At 40.7% G+C, this 14,342-nt stretch overlaps 1 protein-coding gene across 1 annotated transcript; it reads right to left on the bottom strand.

Annotated features, from left to right (window-relative positions):
* Positions 1-2,029: 2,029 nt before the first annotated feature.
* Positions 2,030-11,456, bottom strand: MALSU1 (mitochondrial assembly of ribosomal large subunit 1). The gene is made up of 4 exons (XM_021689682.2): positions 11,186-11,456; positions 9,816-9,994; positions 3,868-3,949; positions 2,030-2,572 (listed from the first exon to the last, which is right to left on the bottom strand). The coding sequence occupies exons 1-4, from the start codon at positions 11,433-11,435 to the stop codon at positions 2,391-2,393; spliced, it is 693 nt and encodes a 230-aa protein (XP_021545357.1). The 5' UTR covers positions 11,436-11,456; the 3' UTR covers positions 2,030-2,390.
* Between the last annotated feature and the right edge of the window lie 2,886 nt (positions 11,457-14,342).

Here is a 14,342-nt window from a genome sequence, read left to right as displayed (position 1 = left end):
AATATAGATTGCTCCCAAGTCCAATTGTTAAAATTGGATCAGAATGCAATGATTACAGGAACTTAAGCTATTAGCATAGAAAAACTGTTCTCAGTTTTATTTTTATCTAACACTAACATGAATAACCTAAGGGAAGTGCTGAATGGTGTTGGCAGGGGTATTAAACGTGCATTTTTACTCAACTACCTCAGGTATTCAGTAATGCAATGAAAGCAAATTGTTTTTGTTTTTTTTTTTTTGAAAATTTTATATACTTTATAAAGATAAAAGTCCAACAGTTTTTTAAAAAACTTTAATTAGCTAACAGGAAAATAACAGAAAAATTTTACTTCTGGCTGGTGACCATAAAGCTGGAAAATTAATTTCAGGTTTTTGAGGCTTTTGACACCATTAGTTGGAAAGTCCAATAAATGTTCAGTGATATGGAGCAGTGCCTATATTTGGAGAGCAGCAATACCATTTAGTTTTTCGTTTATGGTAGGGAACTCTTTTGATGGTACTAACAGAGCAAAGTGGTTGCAGGAGGTTTTGGAACGGCTAGTTTAAATGGCTTCAGGAGACTTCAGTTTTTTTGTTTGGGTACGTGATTAAATGCATAAAAATGCTTTGTGCTTTAGACTATCACTACCTAAAGTGCATCCATGAAGAGATGCAGCCCCTGTGGACTCTGGCAAAAAGCAAGCTTCAGCTTGTCCTACAGGATGCTTAGTTTGCCAACACGCTTCAGACCAGTTGGTCTACACTTTGAGCAGACCCCGACAGAACTGCTTCGTGAAGACCAATGGGGTACTCAGACGGTGGGACAGTGTTTAAGGGCAGTATCAAGGCTACATCTCCATGTGCCAGGCACTGTCATGAGCCTCACTAAGCTATTTTGAAGATTTTTAAACAATGATCAATCAAGAAAAATATAAGGCCACCTAAAATATTACATAAAATACAGCAGGATTTCTGTATTCTCTGCAAGCAATTATTTGAAAAGTCAAAAAGTAGAGGATACCAGAAAACAATATTTGGAATATAATTTGACTGTGAGAACACATTTGACCTTTGATACAGGATACTGAATTCATGTGCCCATTCCTTAACTTGATGGCAGAGCCTAGTATGTACAATTATGTGGGTGTGGGTGGTCTCCAAGGCCACAGTGCTCTCAGAATTGTTTGCTTTTGTTCATTGAATGATCAGTCATCATTATCACACTGATCTGAAGGGCATATATAATAAGCCTTTGAAAAATATGGGCTCCTTTGTATTTCAAGATGAATTTCTACAGACTAGATAATGTTTTTCTGAAGATCACTGTTATCAATTAAACATTTTCAAAATGACTTGAAATGTTTTCCTTAATGTTTTCAGAAAACCAGTTTATTTTGTAGTTTTAGCCAAAAAGTGCCCTTTGTCACACAATTCACCTAGCATTCATAATTTTTTCATATAATGAATTGCAAAAATAAAATCATAGACTGGCTTTCTGGTTGGATTTCAGGTGAGATGTGCTTAGGCCAGAGCTCTTCCTCAGTGTTTAATTTTTCCCATGTTTGTTGTTTTTTTTATATATATATATACAGATAGGTGCTGCATTTATATCTGCTGGTTTAAAATTCTATCATATTTCACTTCTAGCCTTTAGCAAATCATGTTTTACCTTTAATTAAGCAATGGTAATGGAGTATCTAATTATGTAATTGAGTTTTGTACTCACCGCACATGGATCATTCCTCATCTGTAATGTGCCCCAAATGCAGCTTCGTTTTCCAGATACCTTGATGCAGAATAAAGTTTTTCATCAGTAGGTGCAGCCTGGTGTATGGTATGTTTTATTTCTGGTTTTTCGAAAAAATGTGAATGTTCAAATTTAATCAAGCTATAAACTCAGATTTTTAGTAATACTATGTCAATCTCAATTTACCACTAAGATATTGGTGCTTACCTTATTCTCTTCATTCTGTAGTACTTACTGTGGATCTTGATACTACTGGTGCCTATGAAGTAAGAACTGTAAGTTTTAAGTAATAAGACCAATGGGGTGGTTATATTTTTTGCTTTATTTAAAAAAAAAAATGGCTGTTCCAGAATAAGATTTACACTTAGGCAAAATCAAACTGTGGGCAGAGTACAGGGGCCAATGTTAACTCTGGGAAATCCTGCTGGGATCTCAGGAGTAAAAACAATATATTAAAATTTTAGTTTAAATGTACTGATTCTTGGTGTGACAATCAGCTCACTTACCTACAATTTCCACATTCATTTATTTAGCATGAGTGCCCACAGATAAGGCTTGTTTTGACAACAACCTGACCGATCAGGTGGAGTTTGAGAGCTGTATTTTTAAGAAGTAACTCAATCCAACTCTGATAATGACTAAAACAATTCATATCCTTTTATTCTCATTTGAACTCCACTGGAGTCAGGGATGAAGTGTCCTCTTCTATTCCAAGAATGAAGTCTTCAGGTAAAGTCTCAGGTGCTATCTGTGCTAACTGGTCATCATAAGAACGTAGGGTCCATAATTTCTCTAATTCATAGGTTTCTCTGGTTTCTGGAAGCATCAAGTGAATCACCATGCTGCCTATCAATCAAGGACAGATAAGAGTTAAAAATAAAGAAGCAGTTCATTAGCTTTTATTTTTGTGCTCTCACAAACCTCGGTGATAGAACAGTGGTTGTCAAAGTATGGACCCCAGATTAGGATTACCTGGGCATTTACTAGAAATGCAAATTATGGATACCTTTCCTACAAAAATACCATAGAAATGACGTTCTGCTTTTCTAAGTGCATCATACAGGAGGTACATGAGAGCAATATGTAACATTCCTGGTGATGCTGACTTCACTCTCCATGGGTATCACATTTCTGCATATCCTATGAGCAAAGCATGGATTGCCTTTTGTTCTAGACTATCTTTTCAAGGACGACCGTGTAGTGAACAGTCTCAGAGGCCATCTCCCTCCGGAGCAAAGGACAGGTTTACTTATAGCAGGGGTTCTCAGGACATTTTTGATTTTCACAAATGGGGCTGGAGAAGAGAAGGGAGACTGCTAAACATCCTACAATGCACAGGCTATATCTCCCCACTCCCACCTGAATCACGTGGTCCTTAGCCTTAGTAGAAAAAGTGTCTTGCACCACAGCAAGTGTGGGTCTGTTTCCTGCCCATTATAAACCGGGTTCCTCTCAGAACTTTGCAGATGTCATCTGGCCCTGTTTCTCTATTAGAAATGGGGGCTCAGGGAAGCTGGTGAGGAAAAAAAATGCTGCTACTGTTACTGTGATGAGTAATAAAACTGTCCTTCATCTCTAACCCAGGAATAGCTTGGAGTCTTTGACTAATACCCATGAAACTGGGCAGCTAACTTGTTATAAGATAAAATCTCAGACCCTTCAGAGTTCTTAACAATTACTGTTTTTTCCTTTTTAATAAGTATCTTGTGGGGGAAATACTCTGAAACTATGTATATATTAATACCCAAATTTATTAAGTCTTTTCAAAACTCCAGTCCTCTGCTCTTATCCTTCTCATTACCTGGAATGCCCTTTAACCTTCACCTCATCAGAGTCATTCTGGGCCAATGTTATGTACACGCCAAGCCTTCTACCACCACTGTGGGACCTCTCCCATGTTATCCACTCTGCTCTCCACCACCTTTCTGACCTGCATGGCTAGTTATATGCGTATCACATTAGGTGAGGATTTCACATGCTAGTAAGACCTCTTGGGTTATAATTAAAACTTACTGTAAACAAATAATAAAAATTTCACATGAAAAAAAGCAATCTGAATCTCAAATCCTTTTGCAACTGAAAATAGTTCAAGATTAGGATAAAACAAGTATTTATCTGTAAAATATGTCAAAATAACTTACCAAAGTCCACGCACAGCCAGTCATCAGTGTCCTTCCCTTCAATCTTAACATGAGGCTCACTTTTACATTTCAGGTATTTATACTGAAAAAGCCAGATTATATATTAGGCGGGGGGAGGGTGGAGGAAGTCTCTGTTCTCACTGAGGATGGTCTGTGGGGGTATTTTTCTTGATCTTAAGAGGAATGAGCAGGCTAGTTCTCAAATTAACTACACCCCATAATAAACAAGTTGAGGACACTATTCCCCCCCTAAATCCTACCTACCTCCTGTCCTCTCTCTACTGAATCCTCCTGCCCAAACCCTTCTTTTTTTTTTTTTTTTTTAAAAGCACCACAGACTAGGAGCATGAGTTGTTTTTTTTTTAAAGATTTTATTTATTTATTTGAGAGAGAGAATGAGATGGAGAGAGAGAGCATGAGAGGGTCAGAGGGAGAAGCAGACTCCCCGCTGAGCAGGGAGCCCAACACAGGACCCGATCCCGGGACTCCAGGATCATGACCTGAGCCCAAGGCAGTCGCTTAACCAACTGAGCCACCCAGGTGCCCCTGCCCAAACCCTTCTGAAAGGGCCATCCTACTCATATCCACCAAGGTGTCTCTGAGGCAGAGAGGACCAAGCTCTAACATCTGGTCCTCATGTACATCAACCACCTTCAGGACAATGTTCATGGGATTTTATCATCCCATGTCTCTATTCCCAACAGGTCTTATGAATGGTCCAAAACAACAGATATACTAGTACCAGACAAATAGACTTTAAGTCAAAAACTATTACAAGAGACAAAGAAGGATACTAATACAATGATAAGAGGGTCAAATACCCCAGATGATATAATGATTATAAACATATGCACCAAAAATCAGAACTCCTAAACATACGGAAACACTGACAGAACTGAAGGGAGAAACAGATGACAACACAACAATATAGAAGACTTAATACTTCATTTTCAATAATGGATAAAAAAAACAGACAAGATCAATAAGGAAATAGATGACCTGAACAACACTACAGGCTAAATGGAGCTAACAGACATTAATAGAACATTCCACCCAAAAGCAGAATACACATTTTTCGAAAGTGTACATGTAACATTCTCTAGGAAAGATCATATGTAGGCTACAAAACAACTCTCAATAAATTTAAAAAGACTGAAATTGCAAAGTATATTTTCTGATCACAATGAAATGAAACTAGAACAGAAGGAAAACCAAAAAGCCATAAAAACAATGAGTCGAAGAAACCACAAGGGAAATCAGAAAATATCTTGAGACAAATGAGATTAAATTACAACATACCAAAACAATGGGATACAGAGCAAGTAGTGTTAAGAGGGAAATTTATAGTTATAAATGCTTCCATGAAAAAAAAAAAAGTTCCCAAATCAACAACCTAAATTTACACCTTAGGGAACTAGGAAATGAGGAACAAATTAAAGCTGGTAGAAGGAAGGCAACAAAGATTAGAGAAAACCAAAACTGATAAAAATCCATGAAACCAAGATTTGGGCCTTGAAAAAGATAAACAAAAATGACAAATCTTTAGGGCGCCTGGGTGGCTCAGTCGTTAAGCGTCTGCCTTCGGCTCAGGTCATGATCCCAGGGTCCTGGGATCGAGTCCCACATCGGGCTCCCTGCTCGGCAGAAGCCTGCTCTCCCTCTCCCTCTCCCTCTCCCACTCCCGCTGCTTGTGTTCCTGCTCTCGCTATCTCTGTCTCTGTCAAATAAATAGGTAAAATCTTTAAAAAAAAAAAAAAAAGACAAATCTTTAGCTAGGCTGACTAAGAGAAAACAGACGACCGGAATAATTAAAATGAGAAATAAGCAAGGGGACATGACTTCTTAAAAAAAAGCACTGTGAGTGCTATGAACAACTACACATCAGCAAACTGGATAATTTAGACAAAATGGACAAATTCCTACAAACACACAACTTACCAAGATTGAATTGGGATGAAATTGAAAACCTCCAAACAGGGGCGCCTGGGTGGCTCAGTTGGTTAAGCGACTGCCTTCGGCTCAGGTCATGATCCTGGAGTCCCGGGATCGAGTCCCGCATCGGGCTCCCTGCTTCGCAGGGAGTCTGCTTCTCCCTCTGACCCTCCCCCTCTCATGCTCGCTCTCTCTCTCTCTCATTCTCGCTCTCAAATAAATAAATAAAATCTTTAAAAAAAAAAAAAAAAGAAAACCTCCAAACACTATTATATCTCAATTAAGAAAGAAGAAAGAAAGAAAGAAAAAAAGAAAAGGAAAAAAAAACGATCTCCCAACAAAGAAAAGCCCTGACCAGATGGTTTCACTGGTGAATTCTACCATTTAAACAAAAGCTAACACAAATTCTTCTCAAACTCTTCCAAAAAATTGAAAAGGCAACACTTCATAACTCATTCTATGAAACTACCATTACCATGAAACCAAGGCCAAAAGACACTACAAAAAAGAAAAAAGAAAACTACAGACCAATATCCTTGAACACTGATGCAAAAATCCTCAATAAATTACTAGCAAGCCCAATTCAACAGCATATTAAGAGGATTATACGCCATGACTGAGTGGGATTTATTCCTGGAATGGAAGGATGGTTCCACATGAAAATCAATCAATATAATAAACCACATCAACAAAATGAAAAACAAAAGCCACAGGATCATCTCAAATTTATGCAGAAAAGTATTTTACAAAATTCAACACCCTTTCATGATAAAAATACTCAACAAACTAAAAGATGAAAAGATAAAAGATAAAACTCAAGATAATAAAGGTCATACATGAAAAGCCTACAGCTATTATCCTACTCAATGGTGAAAGATTGAAAGTTTTTCCTCTAAGGTCAGGAACAAGCCAAGAATGCCCACTTTTGCCACTTCTATTCAACACAGTGCTGGAAGTTCTGGCCAGAGAAATTAGAGCAAGGGAGGGGAAAAAAAAAAAAGGTAACCAAATTGGAAAAGAAATAATAAAATTATCATGGTTTACAGACAACACGACATATGTATAAAACCCCAAAGATGCCACAAAATCACATGTTAAAATAAATGAATTCAGCAAAGTTGTAGGATACAAAATTAACATGCCCAATCAGCTGTGTTTCTATACACTACCTAATCAACAACCTGAAAAGGAAATTAACAATTTCATTTACGATGGAATCATAAAGAATAAAATACTTACCAATAAATTTAACCATGGAGACAAAAGACTTGTACACTGAAAACTACAAGATGTTGCTAAAGAAATTAAAGATGACATCAACAAACAGGCACTCTATTCATGGACTGGAAAACCTAATATTGTTAAAATGTTAGTACTACCCAAAGCTAATTCAATGCAATCCCTACCAAAATCCCAGTGACTTTTTTTTTTTTTGCAAAAGTAGAAAATCCCATCCTAAAATTTGTATGTAATCTAAAAGGACCCCAAATAGCCAAAACAATCTTGAAAAGTTAGAACACAGTTGGAGCTCTCAACTTACTGATTTCAAAACTAACTACAAAGCTTTCATAATCAAAACAGTGAGCAAGCAGGACACCTGGGTGGCTCAGTCAGTTAAGCATCTGCTTTAGGCTCAAATCATGATCCAGGGATCCTGGGATCAAGCCCCGCCTCAGGCTCCCCGCTCAGTGAGGAGCTTGCTTCTCCCTCTGCCCCACCCCTCTCTGCTTGTGCTCTAATAAATAAATAAAATCTTAAAAACAAAACCAGTGAGCAAGGGACACCAGTGGAATAAAAGAAAGAGCCCATACAATCAAACGATTTTCAACAGGGGTGCCAAGTTCATTCAATGGGAAAAGGGCAGTCCTTTCAACAAATGGAGCAGGGAAAACTACACATCTCCGTGCAAGACAACAAAGTTGGACCTGTACTTTACACCATCTACAAAAAAAAACTTAAAACCAATCAAAGACCTAAACATATGACCTAAAACTTTTAGCAGAAAACGCAGCGGAAAGGCTTCCTGACACATGACACTGAATTTGGCAATGACTGCTTGGATAGGACACCAAAGGCACAGGCCCAACAACAGATAAACTGGGCTTTATCATAATTAAAAGCTTTTGTGCATCCAAGGACACTACCAATAGTAAGACAACCTAAAGAATGAAAGAAAATATTTGTAAATCACATCTTGTTTTGGGATTAATATCCAGAATATATACAGAACTCCTACAACTTCACAACAAAAAAAAACCAATGTGATTAAAACATAGACAAAAGACTTCATTAGGCTTTTTCCCAAAGACATACAAATGGCCAGTAACATGTAAGAGGATGCTCAACATCACTAATCATCAGGGAAGTGCAAATCAAAACCACAATGAGATGCCACTTCCACCCATTAGGATTACTGTGATCAAAAACCCAGAAAATAAGAAGTGTTGGCAAAGATACAGAGAAACTGGAAGCCTTGTGAACTGCTGGTGGGAACGTAAAGTGGTGCGGCCACTAAGGAAAAGAGCATGGTGGTTCCTCAAAAAATTAAAAGCAGAATTACCATGATCCAGCAATTCCAATCCTAAAATTAAAAGCAGGGACACGAATAGACATTTCTACATTCACCTTTATAGCAGCAATATTCATAATCTCCAAAAGGCGGAAGCAACCCAAATGGATGAATCGATAAAATGTGATCTATACATATAATAAAATGCTCAGCCTTCAAAAGATGAAATTCTGACACAAGCCACAACATGGATGAACCCTGAAAACATTATGCTAAGTGAAATAAGCCAGTCATAAATGATTAAATAGGGTATGGTTCTACTCACATGAGGTACTTAAGAGTAGTTGAATTCAGAGAGACAAAGCAGAATGGTGGTTGCCAGGATCGAGAGGGAGAATGGAAAATTACTGTTCAATGTGTACAGAGTTTCAGTTTTGCAAGATGAAAAACATTCTGGAGATGGATGGTGGTAAATGACTGCACAATGATGTGAATGTAACTAATGCCACTTAACTGCACACTTTAAAAAATGGTAAAATGGTTAAAATGTAAAACCTCTCATTCCTTTTATATCTCCAAGTGCAATGGTCACTTCTAAGTCTTCATCTTACTCTGTCCCACTAGAACATCTAACAGAGATCCTGGGACCCTGTCTTATAACTCTTAAAACTCTATGCCCTCTTGGTTCTCTTTCTGTCTCTCCAACTACTTTTTGGAATCTTCCTTTGCTTTGCAATATTGCACCAGGGTTCTGTATTCAGTCCCCTTCTTGTTTTACCACCCTTCTCTAGGCAAATCTAACTTTGTTTTGGTCTTAACCGTCTGACTAATTTTCTACTAGCTGAGAGAGTTTATGCTCCCCTTTAGAGTGTTACCAGAATCAGCTAAAGGCCTCCAAGTATATTCCTCACTCTGATTCCTATTCAGTCTAATTAGAAAATGAACTGCCTTCCCTTTCCTCAACTAGACCTATGAATTTGGAGGGTGAGGACTAGATCTTTTCCATCCTTCCAATACCCAGCACAGTGCTTGGAAACACTGGACACATTCAAACATTTGAATTAAACTACAGGCCAACATGGTCCAATAGAACTTTTTGCAATTATGGAAACGTTTTATAGTTATGCTGTACAATATGGTAGCCATTAGCCACATGTGGCCACTCAGTACCTGAAATATGGCTAGTACAACTGTAGAACTGAATTTTTATTTTATAATTAGTCACATGTGGCTAGTGGCTACCACAATGAACAGTGCTGCTCTAGAAATTCCTTTGGGTTATACTGTCTTCTAGCCTGCCTCAAATTATTTATTTTTATATTTTTATTTATATTTTTAATTAATTCATTCATTCAATGACCACAAGAGACAGAATTAGAAATATCCTGACTCATTTGTCCCCATAACTTTCACTATCAACGAACATCAAACACTCATGCAAATACTGAGAATCTGGGCTTCTTACATCACCTCCAAATGATTCCAAAGAGAAAAGAAAGCATCCTACCATTTTCACAATGTAGTGGGCCATCGCGTGCAAGTGTCGGGTGGAAGTTCCACTACCAATCACAAAGTAATCTGTATATTTCAATTCTGGAGGAACCTTGATCACACAAAGGTCTCTTGCATTTTCTTGCCTCAGGAGTGAAACCAGCATATCGATGTCAAACTTGGGACCGGTATGATCTGAAATGCACAAAGATTCACTTGTGTCAGGTGGCCAAGCAGAAGATTCTGTATGCATCCAGATGCAGCAGCTAACAATGAAACAGCTCCTCCATGAGGGTGTTTAGATCTAAAATGTTTTGAAAGACAGCAGCGTCCAGGCCTCCTGGAAGCTAAACCTGGGCAGTGATTTCATACAGCATCACTCAACTTTTATGGGAAGAGTGAATGTTCAGGTTACACAGAGCCACCATACATCCTTTGCTATTACCACATGCAAGTAAAACCATACATCCACAACAAATGGCTTTCTGTTTACTAATACTTGAGGAAATGAGCGACACACCTCCAACATACACAGAACTACAACTGTGACCTCAAAAGGCTCTTAGTTAGTATCTGGTCCACAATCTTAACACTTGAGAGATGAAGAAAATTAGGCCTAGCAGAATAAATGAGTAGGCCCCAAGCCAACCTTGGGGAGAGCTAAAACTTTAACAGTGAGAGCTAAACTTTAACAGTGATTTTCATTTTGAATCCTCAAGGTTTTCTTATGAAGCCATTTGGGTTATGTAGCAACTGTTATCTGTGAAAACTTACCTTTCTTTTTTCTGTAGAGATTTGCATATTCTGTTCTTTACCTTGGAGTATTAGAACCTATAAACTGTAGCTCTCTTACGTTCTAAAACTGATTCCCAAGAACCCGGTGGCTAAGTCCACTAAGACCTCTCCCTCTCACACCCCAACCTTTCACAGATGAGATCTGTTTACAATCTCTCAAATTTCTAAAAACTTGCAATAATTAGAGGACCTTCAATTGGACCCGTCTCCTATTAGCGATTATGCATCTCTTGGACTCCAGCCCTAGCTATTCCTCAGAATCCTCACACCCTCACACTTTTGCCAAGTCCACTTCTCGGGACTCTAGGAAGAGTATGAAGGGAGCTGAGGACAGTGAGGCTGTGATGCCAAGGGTCCGATGCGGCCATTCGGATGTCTGGGGTTTTGAAGACGTCAGTTTCTCTCTTGGCCCGTTAAACGCAAAGTTGAGGCCAACATCTCTGAGGTCCCTTCCAGCTCTTGAGCTGTAGGAGCTTTGTGACTCCAACAGAAAATGCATAAATAGGGGAACTGAGAGGCTCCTCGACAGAGACCTGGCTCCCGGCTGCCCGGAGGGGTCGCCGCCGCCGCCGCCCTCCTCCAGGCTCGTACCTGCAGTGCCTGACTCCGGGCGCCCCCGACCGGCTGCCCCCTCCGCCCGCTCCTCCAGGCCCGGTCCGCCGTGCAGGCCGCGCGCGCGGTCCGGGGTCAGGCAGGCCCGGCCCAGCGCCGGTCCCGCCTTAAGCGCGGCCAGCAGCCCAAGCCGCGGCCCGGAGCCCACCGAGGGCCCCGCTCCCGCGGATAGAGCCCTACGCCACAGCAGCGACGCGAGCCGCCGCGCCACACAGCCTCCGGAACCCATCGGCTTCGGCGAGCGACGACTCACGGGGCGGGCCTTAATGGAGCCCGAGCAGGTCGGCTTTCCATTGGCCAGGCCAATGCGTCAAGGCCTAGAAAATTGACGTAAGGGGCGTGGGCGGGGCCAGAGCCCGGAGGTGGGCGGAGTCTGAAGGCCAGTGGGCCGGGCGGTGACCCGGAAGGGCTGATTTGGGTTGAGGTTCTGCAGGAGTCGGAGGGGTGGTGTTTGACTGCCCACCCCTTGCTTTGCTCTACGTCGTGGTGCAGTGCGCTAAGGTGTTCACTCTCTTCTCTAAATGTCTTCCTCCAATGGAATGTAAACTGCACGAAAGCAGTTTGGTTTGTTTTGAACTGGTCTCCACGGAACCTAAAAGAGCTGGTACTGAATGTATGGAAGTTGCTGCTGTTGATTATGATCAGGGATAGAAGCAAAAAAATGTTCACCTTTAGCCCAGAGGGCTGACTTACAGCCTGCATAGTTCTGATAAGGATCAAATAGTACTGGTTGCTACATTCTTAAAGGGTCTCATCACTGCCTATACTTCTCACCAATAGTTAGTATCTAGCTGAATGATAAGCACCGAAGAAATCTTGTGAAAGTAGTTTTATGAGTAGAAGAAGTTCGAAGAAGATATTTAGGATCGAATACTCCCCGCACGTCCCCTCCCTCCCCTCCCCCTTGAGCATTATGCGTTTAAGGACCAGCTTCATACAGCAAAAGGGCCGCTCTTTCTACCCCCGAGTCCTGTCCCCGTGCTACTTAAATAAGCTTAGTAAGTCGCACTGTAAAATGTCTCAAGAGTTCTTTCTTGGCCATTATGCTTATAAATCCTGCAATAATTACTGGAATTAGGACATGAAATTCCCTACTCATTGCCTATTACCAAGAAGATTATCAAGATTCCCTTGCAAATTTGAAATCCCATGAAGAAAATCTGTTATTCTGAGCCGGGGTGGGGTGGGTTGGGAGGCAGAGGTGTAAAGGACCATTTGGAAAACTTTCTTCGTGTACACTCTCTGTATGGTGTTGTTTAGGCCAAGAGCCTGCATTGTGGGGCCCACCTATGTGAGAGCAAAGAATGCTGAGGTCCAGTTACACTATTAAACCATAGGATTTGAGAGCCGAAAGAGACCCAGGGAAGAAAAGCGACTTGCCTCTGGCCAAGCCAAAACTAGAAGCAATTTCTGAAATCCAGGCCTGGTAATTTCTGAAAGCAAGAAACCAGGAAGGGGGCAAATATCGCAAATGTCTGGAACAGTACCAAGCACACAGTAGGTACTCCAAATTCTTGACACATTATTTAATTTCTCTTACAGAAAAAAACTCCAAGCACTAATTTTGGGGAAATTATAAACTACAGAAACTAATATAAGTACCTGTGTGTACCACCCCAAATATGAGTTAGTTTTGAAAATAAGAATACAGTATTACAGATAAAAGTTAAGTCTCATCCTCTTCACTTCCATTTCCCAGAACATACGCTTGGATTTGGTGTTTCTCCTAGCTTTTGCCATCAGCTCCGTGTTACTACCCTTTTCTCTGAACATCGCAAACCTGATTTACCATCTGTATTTGCCATCCCATTTAATGGATCATCATCCTCATATCCTAAACTCTGGGTTGCATTCACTCCAGGATCTCCTGGCAATAACTAATCCATTGTCAAATCCTGCTTATGCTACCTCCAAAGGATTTTTTAAAAATTCAACTTCTTGGGGTGCCTGGGTGGCTCAGTTGTTAAGCGTCTGCCTTCGGCTCAGGTCATGGTTCCAGGGTCCGGGATCAAGCCCCACATCGGGCTCCCTGCTCCGCAGGAAGCCTGTTTCTCCCTCTCCCACTCCCCCCACTTGTGTTCCCTCTCTCGCTGTCTCTCTCTGTCAAAAAATAAAATATTTAAATAAAAATATTTAAAAAAAAAATTCAACTTCTTGTCTTCATTCTCACCTCCTCAGTCAGCTCAGGGTGAAGAAAGACAGTGCCTTACCCCTACATTTGTAAAATAATGAGTCCTTGTTGCTCCTCTTCTCTTTATTTTTTTTTAAAGAAAAAAAATACAGAAATCAATTAAAACATTTAAATATGAAAAACCAAAGGAAATTGGGTGGGAAGAGGCAAGAGAGAAAAGGAACTGGAGTTTCTTGGGAAGGAAGGGTCCCCCATGTCACCATGCCCATTAATGAATGGGCTTGAGGTCTGGGATACGAGGCTCACACGGTGAATTTGCAGTGACACAGCTCCTTGTAGATCTGTCAGCGAAGTTTGGGCACGTCCTGCTGGGTGAAGCTGAATGGCTGAGACAGGGCCAGGTGCTTGTTCCCGGGTGTTAACAAAGCAGGCCACGAGAACCACCTACCTAGCATCCCCCAAGTCAGGACCTGTGCCTCACACTTCACAGGAGCCAGATCCATCTCTGCTCCTCTTCTCTTTAAAAGGAGCTCCCCCTCTTCTGATTAGGAGGTTTGCAAACAGGACAAAAGAATTTTTAAATAGAGGGGCGCCTGGGTGGCTCAGTTGGTTAAGCGACTGCCTTCAGCTCAGGTCATGATCCTGGAGTCCCTGGATCGAGTCCCGCATCGGGCTCCCTGCTCGGCAGGGAGTCTGCTTCTGCCTCTGACCCTCCCCCCTCTCATGTGCTCTCTCTCTCTCATTCTCTCTGTCTCAAATAAATAAATAAAATCTTAAAAAAAAAAAAGAATTTTTAAATAGAAATATACTTAGAGTATCTATAACTAATGGGCTTTGTAAGGGAGGCAATTTTAATCTTAACCCTTCTCTCTATGTGGTTTCCTGAGGGCAGAAACAGTACAAAGAGTGGGAATCTGGGGAAAAGGATGAAACTTAAATGAGTGAGGAACATTAGCTGAGGCTGGAAAGGAGTGGTCCCAACCGTTTTAATTTTAACGAGCTTTT

Source organism: Neomonachus schauinslandi, chromosome 12, assembly GCF_002201575.2.
Source record: "Neomonachus schauinslandi chromosome 12, ASM220157v2, whole genome shotgun sequence".
Taxonomy (NCBI): domain Eukaryota; kingdom Metazoa; phylum Chordata; class Mammalia; order Carnivora; family Phocidae; genus Neomonachus; species Neomonachus schauinslandi.
This window is presented reverse-complemented; position numbering and strand designations above follow the sequence as displayed.